At 39.2% G+C, this 21,969-nt stretch overlaps 2 protein-coding genes across 9 annotated transcripts in view; one reads left to right on the top strand and one right to left on the bottom strand.

The window, feature by feature from the left end:
- IQGAP2 (IQ motif containing GTPase activating protein 2) overlaps positions 1-21,969 on the top strand; it is a 304,162-nt gene that overhangs the window by 210,407 nt on the left and 71,786 nt on the right. For all 8 annotated transcript variants that reach the window (XM_001146396.6, XM_009448991.4, XM_063811148.1 and 5 more), the window contains 2 exons: positions 13,393-13,483; positions 17,767-17,934. In XM_001146396.6, the coding sequence (XP_001146396.1) occupies positions 13,393-13,483; positions 17,767-17,934 (259 nt within the window). The remainder of the gene's footprint in view (positions 1-13,392; positions 13,484-17,766; positions 17,935-21,969) is intronic.
- Positions 1,471-9,390, bottom strand: F2RL2 (coagulation factor II thrombin receptor like 2). The gene is made up of 2 exons (XM_003310674.6): positions 9,154-9,390; positions 1,471-4,631 (listed from the first exon to the last, which is right to left on the bottom strand). The coding sequence occupies exons 1-2, from the start codon at positions 9,215-9,217 to the stop codon at positions 3,571-3,573; spliced, it is 1,125 nt and encodes a 374-aa protein (XP_003310722.2). The 5' UTR covers positions 9,218-9,390; the 3' UTR covers positions 1,471-3,570.

The following is a 21,969-nucleotide window of genomic DNA, read 5'->3' as shown; positions in this document are numbered from 1 at the left end:
TTCTTACTAGACGTAGAGTCTGCGGAATTTACACACCAAAGTCAGGATCTTCTGAGGACAAATAGAGACAGAACTGGGTCCCTGTCTGCCCACAGCCACATGGGGGTTTGTCTTTGAGGTGAGCCTGACTCCACAAACCCAAGGCCTTTCATAGGCAGGCAGTATAGGTCCCTTCTAGACTGAGCATTCCAATCTAGATTGAGATGGAACTCCACAGGAGTCCTTTGAAAGAAGCCTCTGAGTGCCCACACCATGCCAGCTCTGTGTCAGGCATCCTTTCTAGGTGTGGAAACAGTAGCTTTCATGGTGTGATTAGAGCATTAATATGGAGCCTGGGGATCTGGGTTCTACTTCAGACGTTAAACCACTGTTAGACTATAGTTAGAGGTTTGAAATATACTGGCAATTACTAACAGATTTAAACAGATTTAAAATACTGTAGGTCCAAGCAATGAATCATATTTGGTTAAATTCCTGTTTTTAAGCAGTTTTCTTTCTCTCTTCATTGACTTTGAAACTTTCTTTTCTCAGCCTGTTCTTTTTTCTTGGAAAAATCCTAATTCTGTTGTTTGGCAATGTCTTTAATGTCTTTGTTTTTCCCCTCTGCTTTTTTTTTTTTTTGGAGACAGGATCTTGCTATGTTGCCCAGGCTGGTCTCAAACTCCTGGGCTCAAGTGATCCTCCCACCTCAGCCTCTCAAGTAGCTGGGATTGTAGGCACAAGCCACCACATTCAGCATCCTCTACTATTTTGATTCCTAGAAGTTTCCAGTTGTGTGTTTATGATGGTATTTCTGCACCTTGTCTTCCCAAGGTCTGGCCTTGGAAAATAATATTAGAAAATTATATTGCTGGTATTATCAGTATAAAGTAAAACTGTACCAAAGGGTACAGCCATTAAAAGTCACAATGGGTAACATCTTCATAGAATGGCTGCCCAGTTTTATCAAAGGTGGAGGACAGTAATGGAAGTTGGTGAAGATTCTGGGTCCTCTTTAGCAGTATGTCAAGTATAACCTTGTGTAGCTACAAAATTCCTTTTGCCTCTTGGAAAGAGACTTGAGTAATGGTCATGTTGACTTTAACACTTTTTCTATGTCTGTTCACTGGGTGGTGTGTGCTATTTTACAATTGAAGGTTTTGCTTGTGAGCATATGAGTTATACTCCACCAAAAAGTTCTGTTTTGCTCCTTGTATATACTGTAAAAACTGTGTGCTTTTAACGAATATTGCTGTATTTTTTCCTTAGGTAAAACTGTGTTGTAATTGATGACTTAGTTTTCAGAAGTCAGCTCCTTCCATTTAAGTTTCTATCTTCTTGAAACTTACTTTAGGTTTGTTTTTCATTCTCACTTTAGTGTTTACCTGAGTTTTGCTCTTTGCATAACCACACACATATCATAAAGGGTCTTCATGTGGACGCTTTTTACTTAAGTCCAATGAAATAGAAAACTGTGTACATTTAAAAATATGCATTTAAAATTGTTTTTTATTGTTTTGTTGGGCAGTATGAAATATACAGTCAAGGCAGATTCGTACAGACTTGTAAAGTCATCTCAGGAATCTTTTATGCTTAAAGTTTCCTCAGCCCCATTTATATTCACTACTATCATTCACTCTTTACCACTAATATCTTCCCTGCTGTCTAATCACTAATATCTTCCCTCCTGTCTAATCACTAATATCTTCCCTCCTGTCTAATCACTGAGTTAAGGGAAAAATAGTCATTTACTTACAGGAATATAATGGGTATTAATAACAAAATTCCATTTCCCCATTAAAAGCTATGTCTAAGAAAAAAAATAGCGGAGGCATTATTTAAAACTTCTAAATGGCCTGGTGAGTATAGTCTTAGTTTAGCTTCCTTATTTTTTTGTATGCCCAACCTGAAATGATATCATCCCATATCATCACAGTATGTTGCTTTTTCAGTACGAAGTTAATGGGCTTTCCTGCTGTTTAACTGCTTTGAGATTTTAAAAATTCATTCAGCCACATAGTATTCAAAGCATAGAGCTGGGCGCCACAAAGACTTGGGCCTGGCATCACCCAGAAGCTCAAGGAAGGCAGAGGATGAGCACCTTCTCCATTATACTTGGTACTTGATTGTTCATGGAATTAAAATTTAAATATAAATGAACTATATATAAATGCCATAATAAAAATATACGAAAGTGCTTTGGAAGTACAGATAAGAAAAGTGACACTTCTAGCCTGAGAATCAGGGAAGAATGGTCCTTCAAGGACTTGAAAAAATGAACAGAATTAAGGCAAAGACGTTAGGACTAGCTTTTCAGTCTGAGGCAGAGTGGAGATATAGCAGAGCAAGAGGTTTGGTTGGTGCCTATATCATAAGCAAGGTTTAATGGGAAGTGTGATTAGCAAGTTAGCCTTGAATGCCAGGCTAAAGATTTATGATTTATTATAGAAACAGTGGAGTTAGTGGAAACGTTTTAGTGATGTATCCTAACTGATATCTAAGGAAGATTAATCTGGCAGGACTTGTGAAGTGGTGGAGGGTAGGCTGGCAGTGGAGAGAATGGTTAGAAGGTAGAGGTGGCCTGGGCGTAGTGGCTCATGCCTGTAGTCCCAGCACTTTGGGAGGCTGAGATAGGAAGATCACTCGAGACCAGGAGTTCAAGACCAGCCTGGGCAACAGTGAGACTCCATCTCTGCAAAAAATAAAAAATAAAATTAGTTGGGTATGGTGGTGCATGCCTGTAGTCTTAGTTACTTGGGAGGCTGAGACAGCAGGATTGCTTGAGCCCAGGAGTTGGAGGCTGACGTGAGCTATGATCAGGCTACTGCACTTCAGGCAGGTGACGAAGCGAGACACTGTCTCTATTAAAAAAAGGAAAAAAGAAGGCAAAGGTGAAACTAGATAAAAGACCCTGGTGAGGGACCCTACAAAGATAGAATCAGTTGATGAGGCAGCCACCAGCATGAGAGTCAAAAGAGACCAAAGAATAAAAAATGATGTCAAATGTCAAGGATGGCAATACCACTCACAGAAATAGGGAAGATGGTGATTTAAAGAGCTTGAAGTAGCAATAAGGCAAATGGAAATGTCATTTTCCATAGAGTTGTGATATCTTTTCTCCTGCATTAACATTTTTAAAATACTGATAAAGTGTTTTTAAAAATTACTAATGCTGGCTGGCTCAGTGGCTCACTCCTGTAATCCAGCACTTTGGGAGGCTGAGGCCGGAAGATCACTTGAGGTCAGGAGTTCAAGACCAGCCTGGCCAACATGGTGAAACCCCGTCTCTACTAAAAATACAAGTATTTTTAGTAGCTGGGCATGGTGGTGTAATCCCAGCTACTTGGGAGGCTGACCTGGGAGGCAGAGGTTGCAATGAGCCAAGATAGTGCCACTGCACGCCAGTCTGGGTGATAAAGTGAGACTCAGTCTCAAAAACAAACAAACAAACTACTAATGCTTTTGTAATGTTTGACCTTTGAAGCATATTTCTTAGGAGCTCGGAAATGGAGCTCCTTGCACTATGCTTATGTTGTTCGTGAAAACAGACGTTCTCTGTGATGGCTGTCCTTGTTCTCTAAGATCATTTCACTATTTTGTAAGGTAAGCAGTGGAGTGATTTCTGGTTTTTGACATGAGAAAATAAAGGAATGGATCTAAGCAACTATTAAGGCTACCCAGGCACAAAGCTATGAGATATATAAAATATAAGCCATCAGTGTTGTTGTAGTAGTCGTTAGCATGGTGAATAATAAGAATAATATTGCTTGGAGCAAAGCAAATGGTAAAAATCACAAGGATGAGGAGACTCGCCTTAACATACCACAACCATCTATGATCGTATGCATTAAGTGTCCGGATGATGGCTGCGTAGCAGTAGATGATAAGCACAAATGGAATTAAGAATCCAAAGAATGCCAAGGAGATGAAGTAATAGAGTTGGAAGGGAGATGAGAACTCGCAAGTGTTGTGAACATCATGGCAGGTGGTGATGTCTGGCTGAACAAGATAATATTCCTGCTTCAGTATGAAAAATGGCAGCATATATAAGAAAACTGTTGCCCACACCAGTCCACATGTTACCAAGGCATAGGTGTGCTTGGGCAGGCCCCGGTAGGTGAACGGGTGGACGATGGCCAGGTAGCGGTTGATGCTGATGCAGGCAAGGAGCAGAATGGAGCAGTACATGTTGCCATAGAAGATGACTGTGGTGGCCCGGCACAGGACCTCTCCAAATACCCAGTTGTTCCCATTGAGATGATAAGCTATCTTAAAGGGCAATGTAACACAAAAAAGAAAATCTGCAATGGCCAGGTTGGTGTAGAATACAGTGGTACAGATGGATCTGGTCCTGAAGAAAAGCATCCACAGGGTCACAGCATTGGCCGGGACACCAACTACAAACACCAGGAGGTAGATGGCAGGTATCAGTTTAGTACTTAAGGAGCTGGTCAGGTACCCCATGGTAGCATTTTTCACATGGAGATGTGAAGCACTTTCTTCAGGGCACTTAATTTTTACAGTAATCGTGGCTCCTGTCCAGCCTTCCAAGGCAGAAAAGGGGAACTCTTCAAAAGAATTTGGGGGAGCTCCACGAAAGGTCTTAATGGGTAAGGTTGGCTTTGCCAAGTTGTTTGTATCATTTTCCATGCCTGTAATTGAAAGAAAGTATTAACATAAATGTATAGTTCAAGAGAAAAGAAAGTGTGTTTAATTATTTGTAAATAATTTCTGTGATTGTAGAATTTAAGATCATTTTTATTTTAAAAAGTTATTGTAGATTAGGCAGTCAACAAGCATATATTTAATACGTATCATATGCCCCAGAACAACACTATCTTGTGCGGAAACAAAAACTAAATGATCAGTCCTTGTATGTAAAGTGTTTATAATACTATTAGAAGAAACAAAAATAGCCCATCAGAACATTATAGGCATGTTGACTACAAACTATACAGGCATTCAGACAATACTTAATAGATTCAGATGTTTGAGCGAAATGTCAAGGAAAAGATGAACTTGAGCAAAGACTAGCAAGGTTCCTAAAAAGATGGAATTTAATGAGTAAGATTCTGCTGGTGATGAATGGACAGAAGCATAGTGTGGGCTATCATGGGATCTGGGAATGCCAGATAAGTTGATTTAGCAAATTTTTATTGTACATTGATGTGTCAGTGGTGTAAAGTTTTAAATAAAATCCATTTCTATCTGTAAGTAATGCTACTCGTGGAGAAGATGCATAAAAATGCATTGTCTTATGCGAATAAAGTGCAGCTGAGAAAGGAAATTGAAAGAGTGGGTGACAGCTAAATTCCTGAAGGGCCTCTAAACTGTCCTAAGAAATCATATGTCTATTCACAGATGATGGGATTGCACACACAATTTTGAACAGAGGAATGACCATTGTGTTAGGCAGAATAGTAGCCCCCCGCAAAGATTCTACCTGCTAATTCCTGGAACCTACAAGTATATTCCTTTACCTAGCAAAAGGGATTTTGCAGCTCTAACTTAGTTAAGGATCTTCTTTTTTTTTTTTTTTTTTGAGACAGTCTCACTCTGTCGCCCAGGCTGGAGTGCAGTGGCACGATCTCAGCTCACTGCAACCTCCGCCTCCCGGGTTCACGCCATTCTCCTGCCTCAGCCTCCCCAGTAGCTGGGACTACAAGCGCCTGCCACCAGGCCTGGCTAATTTTTTGTATTTTTTTAGTAGAGACAGGGTTTCACCATGTTAGCCAGGATGGTCTCGATCTCCTGACCTCGTGATCTGCCCGCCTCGGCCACCCAAAGTGCTGGGATTACAGGCGTGAGCCACCGCGCCCGGCCAGTTAAGGATCTTAAAATGAGATTTTCCTGGATTGCCTGGGTGGGTCAAATATAATCATAACAGTCCATATAAGGGGAAGGTAAGAGGGTTGTCACAGTCAGAGATTTGAAGACGCTATGCTGCTGGCTTTGAAGATGGAAGAAAGGGTCATAACCCAAGGAATGCAGGCAGATTCTAGAAGCTGAAAAAAGCAAGATAGCTGATTCTCTCCTAGAGCCTCCAGAATGAACACAACCCCACCAACAGCCTTGATTTTAAGACCTCTGATCTCCAGAAATATAATCTGTTGTTTTAAGCCACTCAGTTCGTAATGATTTGATATAGCAGCAGTAGGAAACGAATATAGCCGTTATTTTGACTTGTTTTTAAGATGACTTAGGTAATAGTGTAGAGAACAGATTGGAAAGGTAAGAAATTACAGGCAAGGGGACCTGATTTGGAGGCTACTGTCATCATTCATAGCTCAGTGAGTTACTGAGCTAGAACAGTGGTTATGGAAAGGCAGAGGCGAACACGTGAGACTCTGATGGCGGCTTAAAGGGACTTGGTGTCTGATTGGCTTTGGGGTGCAGTGAGGGAGAGGCAGGAAGCAATAATGACTCAGGTTTCTACTCTAGATGACTTGGAGGGAGAGGATGCCATTAACTGAGTTGGAGGGAGACAAGGAGACAGGATCGGGGAGAAGCTACAATCTGTTTTTAGTCTGACTGAGGATGAGTTGCTGGTGGAATATTAGTGTGTAAAATGTCCAGCAACTGGTTAGAAGACTGGATGTGGGTCCAAAATTCCAGGAGCCCAAATTAGAGGCATGATTTATTGTAGTCTGCATGGAGGCTCTCGTTTAATTTAATGGGATTGGTTGAGATGGCCTAGGGGGAGTTATGAGAAGAAAGAATCCAAAGGTGGACTTTAGGGGTAATGACAGATTTTAAGGGAAGAGGAAACAAAGGAGGAAAAATCGGAAGATGAAATCGGTATGAGGACCTAAGAAGTTGGAAATGAATTCTTTAAAAGATAGAAACACATCAACTATATGCTATCAATATTTGGTGTTACTTGGCATGTTGATGTTAATAATCCTAATTCCTGCAATTTCAAAAACAAAATCTTAAAGCTCAAACCTGAACATTTATTATTATATAACTTTTTGTAACCCTTTCACATGTATAGAAAATAGATTCTCCCAGATTTCTAATGTTACCTTTAAGATAGACTTCTATGCCAAATATAAACCTCATTCTTATCGATTTAAAATGCCAGTACTGCGCCATTATGTCTTGTCCCATGGCCTCAAAATTCCTCCATATTGAATACTTGAAGTTAGTGTTTAGTAACCTATGTTTCATTCAGAGCCAGTTTCTCTTCCTGCTTTAATCTCTAGCAGTTAGCTCCCGGGTGAAATGGAAACCCTCCACGTAAACCTGAGATTGCACAAGCTGAATTCACGGTGTAAAATAGAGGAGGTGTGTCCTAGTAACTGAGGGGTATGGAGGTGATCAGGTATCATTTAAGAAAAGGTAGATTAAAGAAAAGGAAAGAAAAATTTGGGAGGCAGCATTCTTCTATGCCTGTATTTAGAGGTGATCTTAGAAGCTGTGTTGTGTGACACACAAACCCTTCTGCTCACTTTTGCATTTTGGAAAAGTTCTTGCATCTGACATCACCCAAAGAGAAGTGCCTTTAAAGATAGGCACAAAGTTAGAGAATGGTGCCTGAAGAGCATGCCGTACAAGTTATTAGCCTGATTTTAAAAAGCTGTTAAAACCAAGTGTTTGTCCGTTTTCAGAAAGTTTCTGGGATTTAGCAAGACATCATGCCTCCAGACATGCCAAACAGTGCCTGTGTTTTGTGGAAAAGTTGATTTGATTCCATTTTCCGTGAGAATGCCAGATCTGGGTCCACTTAAATAAGTCTTTTATTCCTCAGAGCCTGGTTTTCCTTATGAATTGTACTCATTGTTAAATTTTTTTTATTGTATTTTAATTCTTTATAGAGGCTTCCATTGGGCATAATATTTCGGAAATGTTTTCCTATCCGGGAAAAGGCCTTGAAGAACTAATCCAAAGAGAATGAACTCCGGCCTCTCAGGGGTGTCCAAGGGAGAGAATACAGTCATGGATTCATAGTTTCTGTTTCTAGTTGAGCCAGTAAAGCCCCTTCCTCATCCCTCTTTTCCGTTTATCTCTAGAGACAGAAACTAAAAACCATGGCTTCAGGCTGCTAAAATCCTAAAACAAAACAAAACCACAACGAAATAAGGCAGGTTGGACAAGCTTGCTTCATTCTTCCTTCACATTTCTCCCCCACCCCATGGAAGAAAGCAAATTCACTGCCTCTTTGTTTCCTTCAGAGGCCCCCGTTTTCACCTCCATCAAACCCTACTAGCGTCTTGAAGGAACCACCCCCGAAAACCTTGCTTCTTTTGCAATTCTGCTTCTCAACATATTGGCCCATCTACTCCCAGAAAGAGCGTGCACTTATTATATTCATAAATCCCACATGTGCTTACTGCTAATCACCACAGATTCTCTTAGAGCTCTCTGCAACCGCTCAGGGATTCCAAATGTGAATTTAAGCAATGTTCCTTTAGAAAGCATTGATTTCTGTTTTTGTTTCCCTTGCTATGTCCAGTCTTTGCCTCTCCCACTCCTAACAATGTTGACTGGAGTGTGTGACCTAACAAAGAGTAACAGGTACAGACCTATCCCAAATTTGTTATTTTTGGAAAAAGCAGGAGGTTTCAGGCTAACATTGTGATGGGTAAAGTGGAAAGTACATTCAAAGTTGAATAATAGTATTTGGGAGACCTTATTTTTAAAATCAAAAAATCATATATGAGAGTAGGGAGAACTCCCCACTTAAAGTCAAAAAAGGTCATTCATTTCGGAAATACTGACTTATTAGCATTGCCAGCTATTGAAAGCAGATGACTTTCTCTTTCTGGCAGTATTCTTGTTTCTCCCATTTATGTCTCACCAAGAGGTTTAAACACAGGATATATATTTTAATCCCTAGAAAAAGTGCCATCTTTGCTTAACCAGAAGAGAAATTCTTACAAACACAAAAACTACTTTCAAAATTGCTCCCTGACTTAATTGTAGACATCTAAAATCTTGAATACGCCACACATTTTTAAACATCAGGAGGGAACACTTAGTCTATGACCAGGTTTGAATAGAGTGAATGAACTATAGATGTTCATTTCTATGATTCTACCTTTTAATAATAAAGATCAAACTGCCTTTGGGGTTTACAGTTTGTATGAGATGCAAAGAAACCTAGGTTCAGTTGACTCTTAATTTGTAACAGGAACCCACATCCCCATCCTACCCCCTGAGAAAATTGCTTACCACTCTGACAAAAAGTGGGCAACAGAAGCAGGAGGCCAGCAGCTACAAAGATGAGGGCTTTCATTTTGATGACCTAAGTCCCGTCTCTTAAACGTTATGAAATCTGTAAAATCATGGAGCACAATTTCAACTCAGTTCCATGTGTCAGCAGCAAATGGAAGCCTTGGTCTGTCTGTAGAAGTTTGCTCTCCTGTGCCGTGCAGGCAGGAAACTTGCCCTGGTCCTCCGCAGGGAAAGGATGTAATCCACTCGATGCTTCAGTAAGCGTGACTCAGGCCAAGCCTCTGAACGTGTTACGTTATCCCTGGAGAAAGCCATTTAACTCTTAACCACCCCCAACAATCTATTCTGAATAGGTGCTGTTATTCTCCCCTAGTATATTTGCATTTAAAGAATGGCAGAAATTACACAGACCTTTACGGAACTAAGCCAAAAACAGATGTTGAGCAGCAGTAAGTTTTGAATCTGTCCCACATTTCATTTCTTATCCGTTTTAAAAATGCAGTTCCAGAGTGTAATTTCTACTTAATAAATTATCCTTTCCTTTATCTTCCCAGCTATTTCAAATCTTAATCCTTAAACAGTTTACATAATTATAAATTAATCATGGAAAACAAACTTTTAAGAAATTCAAATTGAGCGGTGAATCACTTTGAAAATTTTCCATCAATGTAATATTGATTTCAGTTTGTCGTCAGTGCCTGGCCAGAACCTGGCTTTTGAGTGGTGGTGGTTTTTCTTCGCCAGGTGAGGATGGGGTTTGTTCAGGCTTTTTTTTTTTTTTTGCCTTATCTTGATGTGTTTTGAGCCATTCAATAACCCTTAGGGTCAGATAACTGGAGGAACCTCCCAAACAACGCTGTTCAGTTAAACTAAAATCATAGCACATCATGAAAATGAGGACTCCCTTTATTCCATGAGTGTTGGTGAATAAGTCTACAATAAGATATTTTTAATAGTGGTAAAATATACGTAACATAAAATTTACTGTCTTAACCAGTATTAAGTGTACAGTTCAGTAATGTTAAATACATTCACATTGTTGTACAATTCAAGCTTTTATGAATTGTTATATTCTGTAGAGTATGACTTAATATACAGTAAAAAATTGCATTATAACAGATTTTTCTGTAGTTAATAAAATTTAAACTTGAAGCCTGACCATCCCACAGCCTGCTCTTTACAAAATGCAGCAAGAATCAGAAAATACAAATCTCACATGAGACTTAAAGGCTAGGGATATGCTAGGAAGAAATTGATCTGCGGAAACCTTTCACATCTTGATTAAATTACATTAGACCAAGATTTTTACAAAGGTCAGTGTTTAATACTTCAACTACATAATATATGGTTATACAAACTGAGATAGAATGTTATTATATTGCAGAAATATAAAACATAAAATATTGACAAAGGTTTTTTTTGTTTCATTAGAACTTTTCTGGGAGTTATCTAAATTCAGGAATTTATGACTTGATTTGCACATGGCCTAGTTTCTGGTCATTTAATTCATTTGTAACTCTTATGTTGAACCTGGCTGTTTAACTGAAGTGGAGGTGTGGCCATCCCATAAATATACTATTATTTTCAGTCTTCTGGTGAGCAACTGAAAAAGCAGACTTGGCTGGGCACAGTGGCTCATGCCTGTAATCCCAGCATTTTGTAAGGCTGAGGTGGGGGGATCACTTGAGGTCAGGAGTTTGAGACCAGCCTGACCAACATGGTAAAACCCCATCTCTACTAAAAATACAAAAATTAGCTGAGCGTGGTGGCGGGCGCCTGTTATCCCAGCTACTTGGGAGGCTGAGGCAGGAGAATAGCTTGACCCTGAGAGGCGGAGGTTGCAGTGAGCAAGCCTGGGTGACAGAGCAACACTCCATCTCAAAAATAAAATAAATAAAATAAGAAAAAGCAGACTTTACATTGATAAGATTCAGCTTTTACTTTTGGTTTTACATTTAACTCGAGTAATCTTTAGTTCAATGTTTCATAATTTAAACCGTTGACTTAAATTCATCTGATTTGTAATTTCTCTCTTCAGTTTGGCCTATAAGACTAATACTTTAAGCTTTGAAGTAAGATTGTTACTGCCTTCTCATCTGGGTAAAAATCTGTGTGGTGTATCTTCTACAGTGATAAGTTATGAAGGAAGGCAAATACCCTTCAAAAGAACTGAGACACATAAATGAACTCATAGAGCTTAGTTTTTAGGCTATAGCTGGGGAGTGTTGGGTTCTCTTAGATCTTGTGAACAGAGAAAAATTAGCTCCTGCTTCCCTGTCTCTTTTTTTCCTCCTCTAGTCTTCCCCTTTCCACCCAGCTTCCTGTTTGAGCCTCCCCATCCATTCTTGAAAGAAATGGAAAATCTTGCTGATGCTTCCCTTGTAGTCTGCCGCGTAGCTAGAGGTGATTGTGGAAGCAGGCACCAACACTTCCCCAGAAGTCTCCTTTAGCCCAGATGTTGCAGGATGAAATAACAGATAGCTTATCTCATTTTCAGAGCCCTTTCCACATGCATTATCTCACGTTAACCTCTGAGGAAAATAGTGTTAGAAGCCTGCCAGAGGAACCAGTGACTATTTCCTCTCCTTCCTGCCCCCATCCATCTTGTTTTAAATGACGGAGTCGGTGCCAGATCCATTACCTTTCATTCATCACAGTCTTGACTTAGGATTTAGAACACGACACTTATTCCTACACATAGATAAAATGTTCCCATTTGTTAAATGTCACATGTTTCCTGAAAATATCTCTGCTGATAATTATTTACTTGCCATCTTGGAAAAGATTTTATAAAACACAATTGCTACCTAGAAGTTCCACTTAATATCTGTCAGGGCTGCTTTTGTAGCAGGACCATCAGAATCAACCCAAAGTTAAATAGGAATATTTACCTATAATAGGAATAATGCAATACATTTTCATTGCTGCTGTTGCTTCCTTTCTAAAGCTATCTTTAACTACTTAGTCTTTGCTCCCCCTGCAACTCGACACCTTTACCGTAGGTTAACCCTTTCTCACCTATGTCTGGATCATGTGTCTGCAGTATATATTGCCCTGATCACATTGTATTATAATTCTTTTTCTTTTTTTTTTCTTTTCTTTTTTTTTTTTTTTTGTGAGACAGAGTCTCACTCTGTCCCAAGGCTGGAGTTCAGTGGCCTGACCTTGGCTTACTGCAACCTCCACCCACCAGGTTCAAGCAATCCTCCCGCCTTCCTCCCAAGTAGCTGGGACTACAGGCGTGCACCACCACTCCTGGCTAATTTTTGTATTTTTAGTAGAGATGAGGTTTCACCATGTTGGCCAGGCTGGTCTCGAACTCCTGACCTCAAGTGGTCCACCACCCTCAGCCTCTCAAAGTGCTGGGATTACAGGTGTAAGCCACCATGCCCAGCTATATGTCTTGACACATCTGTCTCTTACACTACATTGTTATGTCCTTGAAGACAATCACCATGTTGTTGTTTGTTTTTAATTTTTGTCTCTGTGTCTGATAAATATCGATGATCCCTGTGTTTCTATCAAATTAAAAATATCCCATGGTACCGTGGGACACCTTGACACTTAGTTTGGGAACCACAGCAATTGATTGAGGGAGAGAGTGTTTGACTAGGGTAGCCCGGGAAGACTTTTTGGAGTAGGTAGCATTTGAGTTGAGACCTGAATGGTAAGAAAAAGCCAACAGCCACACAGTGAGGGTAGAGTATTGTGGTCTGAAAGAGACTCGTGTGAAGGTCTAGAACAGGAAGGGGGAAGTAAACGGGTGTGAGGTGCAGCCAGAGAGGCAGTAGGCAGGGCCATGCCGTTGGAGCCCCGCCATCCCTGAGAAGGCACCCTGTGTTTCCTTCTAACTGCCGGGGGAAGCCTTTGGGGAAGCTTTAAGTAGAGGAGTGGTGTACTGAGCTATCTATTTTGAAGGGATCCTCTGGGCCCTCTGTAGAGGGCCACTGTGGTGAGGGCAAGCTTAGATGCAGCAGAAGCTGCTAGGGGGCTGATGCAGCTGTCCAGTTGGGAGATGATGGGGGGGCTGGACTAAAGAGTGGTGGGGAAGAAGGAGGAAGTGGTCGGGTTTGGGGTCTGCTTAATTAGCAGTGTGTACAGTATATGGCAGAGCTGGATAGTTGCTGATTAAGAATTTGTGGGAATTATGATTAAATGGCTCCTCAAAAGCAGTTATTAATTCTGTTTCCTCATCATTCACTCTTCTTTCTTTTTATTCTGTGACATTGTCCCCAGGACTCTGAGAGTGTTTCCAAAGTGCTTTGGCTGGATGAGATACAGCAAGCCGTCGATGAGGCCAACGTGGACGAGGACAGAGCAAAACAATGTAAGCCCTCACCTCCTTTGCTCTTGAAACTTGCCTTTTTGGATTTGGTTATGTGCCTGAAGTCATGCGATTTTTAATTTCTGAAAGATTTGGATTCTTACCAAGTTTTAGTTCTTGGACACATAATTATACCAAAATTAGTTGGTTGCCCTATTGTCAGTGATTTGACTCTATCTCCAACAAAATGTAACAATGTTGCTGAACAAAATCCAGAAGGTAAAAAATAGTTTTTAAGCTCTCAAATTGTATAATTGAATAAAATTCTTTTTTTCTCTTGACTTTTAGAGAACTAGACCATTTCTACTTAATAAATGCCTTTTTCTCCTTTCCATGGCCTTTATAGTTACCAGGGTTTTCCACAGAAACAGAACCAATAGGAGACCTATGGAGTTGGCTAGCTGATCATGGTGCAACTAGAAGTGAAATAGACTGGCAATCTACTCAATTCTTACTTAATCTGTACAACTGGATGAGTTTTGGGTCAAGCAAACAGAAGTCTACCTTGAATCATAAAAATAGTCATGGACCCTCAATCAATTCCCAGAATGGGGCCAGTTTACAAACCCAGAACCCCTCAAATGAAGGGAAGGCCAGGCCCCTTGAGGAAAAACTCAGCTACACTACCAAAAATTTATACTGTTAGTCTTTCTTCCACCCCTCCCACAAAGGGACCTATGGCCTTTTACCAGGGTGACTGTACTTAGGAGAAAGTACATAATCAGACTTTTGGGAATTAGTGGACACTTGCTCTGAACTGACACTAATTCCAAGAGGCCCAAAACATAACTATTGTCCACCAGTCAATGTAGGGGTTTGTGGAGGTCAGGTGATGAATAGAATATTAGCTCAGATCCATCTCACAGTGGGTCCCTAAACTCCTTCTGTGGTTACTTCCCCACTTCTGGAGTGCATAATCGGAATAGGCATAATCAGCAACTGGCAGAATCCCCACATTGGTTCAAATGATAAAATTGTTTAACCCTCTGTTCTCCATATATAAATTAAGATTCCTAAAAATATATTTCACTAACCTGCCAACTGATGGCATAATTAGAATCTATTCTGTTGTATCAGGTCAGAGAAGGTTCTTAAGATGACTTTGTCTTACTCCACAGATGGGCTTTTCAACCTCGGAAGCATCTGTGAGAAACATCTGGGCTTTATCTCCTTAGCTTAGAAAAATGTGTGTATTTCTCTAACCTGAACTTTTATTCCCTAAGGAACTTTGAAGTCTTTCCTTTCTAGCACGCCTTAAGAAAAAAATAATGAAGTGGAGGTGTGTATATAAGAAATTTCAACTTAAATATAAAACTGAAGGAAGCCATGGTCTGAAGAGACCGTTTTGAGAAAGTAGATTGTAATTTAGACATTCAAATAGCCTAAGATGGTTATGATTTGTTTCTTAGAAATCAAACCAATTTAGAAGGTTTTTAAAATGTTCTTATATTCATTGTTCTTACATTTGGCCTGCAAATGTCAAGTTGATTCTGTTTTTCACATTGAGACTCATGGTTCTATTGACTATAAAAGTAAGAGGATTTCTCAAATGTATGATTTTGTACTCTGTATTGCACATCTAAAATCCTATCTTTTCACTCTGTCCTGTCCCTTAAAGAGCTGATATACTTTCTTTTACTGTATCTTAAACAGCAAAAAAGATTTTCCAGAGTTAATGCTACCTATGAGAATTTTCTGACTTTCAACAAGAATTTGATTAAAAACATTCTTCATTATTTGCATGAAGACTTGAAATAGATTCTGGTCACACACTATAAGCATCACACACACTCTCAGATAATATGATAAAAGAAAATGTGTTGGCCCAAATATGTTACCACCAGCAAAATTTAAAAGGGCAGAGTAACTCAAGTCCCTTTCATTTTGGCCCAGTGTCCACATTCACTGGAGTATCTTGCTTGCTTAAAGTAGATTTGCCTCTACTTTTGATTCCTTAGAGCAGTCTTTCTCTACCTTTTTCTCATTATGGCACCCTAAGGAATCTTTTTAGACAGTTTTTTCTCTAATCACTCCTTACCATGAAATTTTAATGCCACAGATATTTTGTATACCTGTTTATGTGCCATATGTAGACCTGTACTTTATACATAAAGAGATTTTTTTCACTCCCTCCCTGCAGGAACTAATTTTTGCCCCGTTAGGGGTTCTATCACCTCCACTGTGAATGTGTGCCTTAAGAGAGCCTGCTGGTATATGGCTTAAGATGTAAAGCAAACATTTTTTGGATCTCTTAGGAGATTTATGGAGGTTTCTTAATTTGTTCCTTGGCAGAAACATACCTGACTTTCTGGAGTGAAAGTCATCTATCTGATATCTTCAACTATCTGGAACTTAGCTACAACTCACAGATTAAGAAAAAAAGCAATCAAAATAGATATCTCAAAGCAAGCGCATTGAAGTTAATCTACTTTATTCACTGAGCACCCCTCAGATAGACACTTTGAGCCTGTTGATTCTTTTCTTAGGCAAAACTCTATTATCTTGGTAGTTTCTTTTCCTGGTTGGTTGTGAGTTAGAGCACATCAGAAGCCACAAGTCACAAGGCAGTAAAGTGCTTAAGCTGCCATAGGCAGGCACACCAATGTCAGTAAAAAGTGACAGCTGACAGTGAAGGAAGAAGGAAAAACTAAGAAGCATAGGAGTTATTAAGGCTATTTCGTGCAGGAGCCAGTAAGCCCAAACACCTCCACAGTCCTTGAAAATAACACTCACCGGATTATAGCACAGCACAATTTTAATGACAAGGACTCTTCTGGCAGCTCTCAGCAGACATTAAGCACCTACTTTATACCATAGACTTTGGGTAAAATAAGGAGCAATAGCAGCTGTCCTGTTAGGATTTTCTCTAAGGCATGTTTTAGAGTTTCATCGAAAATGGTTCTATTAAGATGAGAGTTGATCCATAAAGGAATTAGCTTCAGTTATCTGGAAATTGACCTGTGAACCAGCTCATCGACACTTAGTGATGATATATCCAAGAAATGTGTGCCTTTTGTAATATCTTTTAAGGAAAATTGCATTTTATTGGGTTAGATGACACTGTCACATGTAGTTCATGTGATAACTTTTGTCATTTTCTTGTTCCTATTACTTTTCTCGGACCACAAACTTCTCAATTGCCAGTACTCTATTTTCTCTATCCTACAAAGCTTTCCTGGAGAAGAGGAAAGGGCTATGTCTACCCATGTTCTATTAACCTCTGTTAGCATAAGAACATGCTGCCATACCTTTTGTTCAACAACCACTGGAGTTTGCCTGAGAAGTTCTCCCTTCATCTATATGTGCCCCTCCAGATTTGCATGACTTTGACTCCAGGTTGTTGAAAGTCAATCTCTGTTTTTCTTTCTCCTTTAACCCTCATAGTGCTATGCACATGTGAACATAATTTGATGACAACAAATTGTAATTTAATATTTGTAGAGTTTGATGTACGTGTAAGAAAAAAAGAAAAAGCATCCATGTCTCCCTTCTCTTTTCATCAAGATGTTTTTCATGTAGGAAGTATTTTAACTTGGCTTCTTTCATTTTTCTGGTTCTACTTTTCTAACTCAGTGCATTTACTGGTTGTGAAAACTCTAGTCCTATCGATTGGACATTCTTACCTGGAATTAAAGTGGGAAATAATTCACTAAGTTAACTTTCCTTAGGCAACCAAGAGTTTAATGTGTTTTGTTAATGAGGAGGGGTAGAAATTTGCAATGGGATAAAATGCTTGTTAGGTCTAAAATGGTTCCAGAATTAAGTTTTAGGACTCCGTTGCACATATCCACCAGCTCTGCCTTTCTAGAACACTTGTTTAGGTTGTGACAATCTTGCTAAATATATTAGCACTATACAAGAGAATACCAGGATTTCCATAACTTAAAAAGGATTTTGCTTATCCTAAAGTAAACAAATGTCTTTGTAAAACTAGTTCTCAAATACATGTTAATGCCCTAGGTTACAGCTACATATCTATGTTCGTGTGTATTCACCCCATTTCATAGATTACTACAGCAAGCAAAACCTAGTGCCTTCATACCACATATGAGTAACCAGGAAAGACTATTGTTTTTAATAAACCATACTCCCATGGTATCTAATTCTTCTTATGGACTAAACTGGTCTGTGAATTTGTGATTGTCTTGGGCATATGTGGTAAATATTCTCAAAGGGTAAAAATGTTTGATACTAATGCATTCCTAAAACGTTGAATTATATATTTGCATGCCTTGAAGTAAGTGGAAGATAACCATTAACAAGAAACTTTTTTTTCAATTACCCAGGGGTTACTCTGGTGGTTGATGTTAATCAGTGTTTGGAAGGAAAAAAATCAAGTGATATTTTGTCTGTATTGAAGTCTTCCACTTCTAATGCAAATGACATAATCCCGGAGTGTGCTGACAAATACTATGATGCCCTTGTGAAGGCAAAAGAGCTCAAATCTGAAAGAGGTAAGTTGGTTTGTTACTTTAGCACAAACTAAGTATTTTAAATATCATTTCTGTGGTATTATATTTTCTTAATTTTAAGACAAGTATTGCTTTCAAATTAACATTTCTGTAATTTTTTGTCATCTATGGCTAAGGAAATTAGGAAAAGTTTTAGATGTTTCTTTTTAGTTTTAGAAAGCTATGATGAGCTCAGTGGCAATATACGGATGGCATTAGGAACATGTCATATTTGAGGAGTCTGTGCCTTATACAGGTCATGCTTATTGATTCATTTATTCGTGTGAGTAGACCAGTGATATAAACAGATGTTTACACTAATATTTTCTCTCACCTAATCCTTTGTGATTGTACAGTATTAAGTAGGGGTAAAGAGTAATTCTGAATATATGAAATAAAGTACAATGAGCCAGCCTGCAAGGGATCAGTTGGCAAAGCTAGGCAACTAGTTATGCCTACTTAATCCAATGGCAGAGCCTACATTGTTAGCTCTGGAAGGAATCTTTGAGACTACACAGTTTGATACTCATTTTTCAGATTTGGAAGTTCACATTGGTAAGATTTCAGACAGAGGGAAAGAATGGTAGACCCAAGGACAATTAATTTTTATTCCAGAATTCCTTTAGTAGATTTTTATTAAGCACCTACTATTTCCTAGTGTCAAGGATCAAGGTGGCTGTCAACTTCTAGGCTAGTATTTATTTGTACCACATTGTAGGTCATCTACAGGATACTATTCATCTTTAAGAAACTAGTGTGACAGTGTGTGGCCTTAGAAGTAGAGCTTAAGGAAAAAAAAAAAACTTTTTTAGTTCAACTTGATGTTTGTCTAGTAGTACCCTATGTACTTGTTTTCAAGTTTCATATATTTCCAACTTGGAGATTCCACCTTAAAATTCAGTTAATTTTCTGTTAATGAAATGACCACTCTCTTACTTGGCATCTGGTCACCCTTGAGTCCTTCTCTGTTCCATTCAGATCTCTTCATCAAGAATTACTGTAATGTCCCCTGTCTCATCCTTCATTGGGAAAGAATTGCATAATTGTATAAATGAGCTATCCTAATTTCAAATTCATCCTGGAAAAAACTTAGTTCATCTTCTGTCTCCTAAACTTGCTATGTCGTTTCCCACATGTCATATTTGGGTGACTATAGTCAAATCCCTGTGTATCCAATTCAGAAACCTAGGAAGTGCTTTAGATTCATTCTTCTGGGAAGAAAAAAATGGCAGCAAGACTTTTGTCAGCTGAGATCGTATTGAATCTGTAGGTAAATTTGAGAAGTCTTGCCATCTTAACAATATTCTGATCCATGTACATGGGTATCTTTCCTTTTAATCAAGTTTAAAACTCTTTCAACAATTTTTTGTAGTTTTCTGCATATAAGGCTTGCATTTGTTTCATTAAATTTATTCCTAAGTATTTTATCATTTTTATTCTATTGTAAATATTGTTTTTTAATTATATTTTGGGATTGTTTATTGCTAGTTTATAGATATACAATTGACTTTTTATTGAGAAATAATTTATATGCCATAAAATTGTCCTTTTAAGGTATGTAATTAAGAGGTTTTTAGTATATTCACAAGGTTGTACATCCAACACCTCTAGTTAATTCCAGAACATTTTCATCACACCAAAACAAAACCCAATACTTATTAGCAGTAAATCCCCATCACCCACTCCCCAGCTCCAGGCAACTACTAATCTACTTTCTGTCTTTGGCCTATTTTGGACATTTCATGTAAACAGAATTATACAATACATAGCCTTTTGTGCCTGGCTTCTTTTACCTAGCATAATATTTTCAGAGTTCATTCATGTAGCATTAGTCAGTTCGTCCCTTTCTGTGGCTAATATTCCATTGTATGAATATGCCCCATTTTGTTTACCCAGTCATCAACTGATGGAACCTGTATTCTGCACCACCCCTCCCCCCAACTTTTGGCTATTCTAAATGAGACTGCTATGAATATTCATGTCCGGGTTTTCTCATGGATATATCTTTTCGTACAACTGATTTTTGTATATTGATCTTGTATCCTACAACCTTGCTGAACTCATTCTAATCATTTTTAGTAAATTTCTTATGCTGCCATCCACCTTAATAAATAAAGTTTCACTGAAATCCAGCCACACATTAATTTATATATGGTCTATGGCTGCTTTCCTGCTGCAGTGGTAGTGCTGAGTGGTTGTTTCAGAGACCCATAGCCTGCAAAGCTGAAAATATTTGCCTTTTTTTTTTTTTTCTTTTCGAGATGAAGTCTCACTCTGTCACCCAGGCTGGAGTGCAGCAGGGCAATCTTGGCTCACTGCAACCTCAGCCTCCTGGGTTCAAGCAATTCTCCTGCCTCAGCCTCCCAAGTAGCTGGCATTACAGTTACCTGCCAACATGCCTGGCTCATTTTTGTATTTTTTAGTAGAGACGGGGTTTCACCATGTTGACCTGGTTGGTCTCGAACTCCTGACCTCAAGTGATTCACCTGCCTCGGCCTCCCAAAGTGCTGAGATTACAGGCTTGAGCCACTGCACCCAGCCCCTACTCTCTGACTCTACAGAAAACATTTGCCAACCCCTGTTCTAGAAAGAAGAGCATCCCAAGCAATTAAAGACTGATTCTCACCTCCCGATAGAGCTATGAGCATTGTTTTCAGGCGTGCACAGGATGATTTATTATCTCTTTCACCTCTGATTCTAGGATGTCTTATCTTTTCCCAAACTGAAACATCCACCATTTGGTGGATGGATTATTCAGCCTTGTAACTCAGTTTAACGCTTCTATATGTTCGCGTATAATTTTGTCTGCAAGGCATCTAAAAAGTATGCCTCCTTGTGGAATGTTCATCACCTCTTAACTAACTGTAATCAGTCTTTTTTCTAAGTACCAAACCAACTATATTTCTTAGGAAAACTATTTGGAGCCCATGCTGGAAAGTAGCTCTCCTCAGCCTCTGATCTAACTACATTCAAACTAGATGTGAAAAATATAGGAATTCTTCTTTCCTATTACCTACTGACATCCTAACCCAAGTAAAGCCTTATAATGCCATTCAGATCTCTTCATCAGGAATTACTGTAATGTCCCCTGTCTCATCCTTCACTGGGAAAGAATTACATAATTGTATTAATGAGCTATCCTAATTTCATATTCATCCTGGAAAAAACTTAGTTTATCTTCTCTCTCCTAAACTTGCCTGCTTCTTTTCCCACGTGTCATATTTGGATGAGAGCTAAAAACAACAGAAAAATATAAGAAGTTCTAACTTAGACTAAGCTAAGTCAGCTGCTATCAAGTGAGCTTTAGACTCATTGCCTTTCCATGTAAATCAAAGTTCAAGTGAATTGACCATTGGTGATTGTCTTTTAACCAACTAACAAATTTTTTACTTCTCAGTTCAAGTGACAGGAGAAACATTTTCACCAGCTTTGCTTGCTTTCTTTCCTTCCCACTGAGACAGTTGCCTTAAGAAGGGTGATTATTCTTCTGAAAACATTTATGAATCTGACAACTATTGGTAATTGAAAATATCATAATTGGCTGGTCGTGGTGGTTCATGCCTATAATCCCAGCACTTTGGGCGGCTGAGGTGAGCGGATTGCTTGACCCCAGGAGTTTGAAAACAGCCTGGACAACATGGCAAAACCCATCTCTACAAAAAAATACAAAAAATTAGCCAGGTGTTGCATGATCCTGTGGTCCCAGCTACTCTGGAGGCTCATCTGAGCCTGGGGAGGTTGAGGCTGCAGTGAGCCTTGGTCACACCACTGTTCTCCAGCCTGGGTGACGGAGTGAGACCCTGTCTCAAAAGCAAGAAAGAAAGGAAGGAAGGAAGGGAGGGGAGAGGAGGGTGGGGGGAGGGAAAGGAAGGAAGAAAGAATAATAATTACTTGTAAACATCCTAACTTGACTGTACAATGTATTTTCTAGTAGACCAATGTTTCTAAACAGATGAACCAGCTGTCTGGCTGCCCATTGAAAAGAGATACATCTCTCTTCCTGGGCATTGACAAACAGAAAGAACAGGTGAGGGGCAT

Source organism: Pan troglodytes, chromosome 4, assembly GCF_028858775.2.
Source record: "Pan troglodytes isolate AG18354 chromosome 4, NHGRI_mPanTro3-v2.0_pri, whole genome shotgun sequence".
Lineage (NCBI taxonomy): Eukaryota > Metazoa > Chordata > Mammalia > Primates > Hominidae > Pan > Pan troglodytes.
This window is presented reverse-complemented; position numbering and strand designations above follow the sequence as displayed.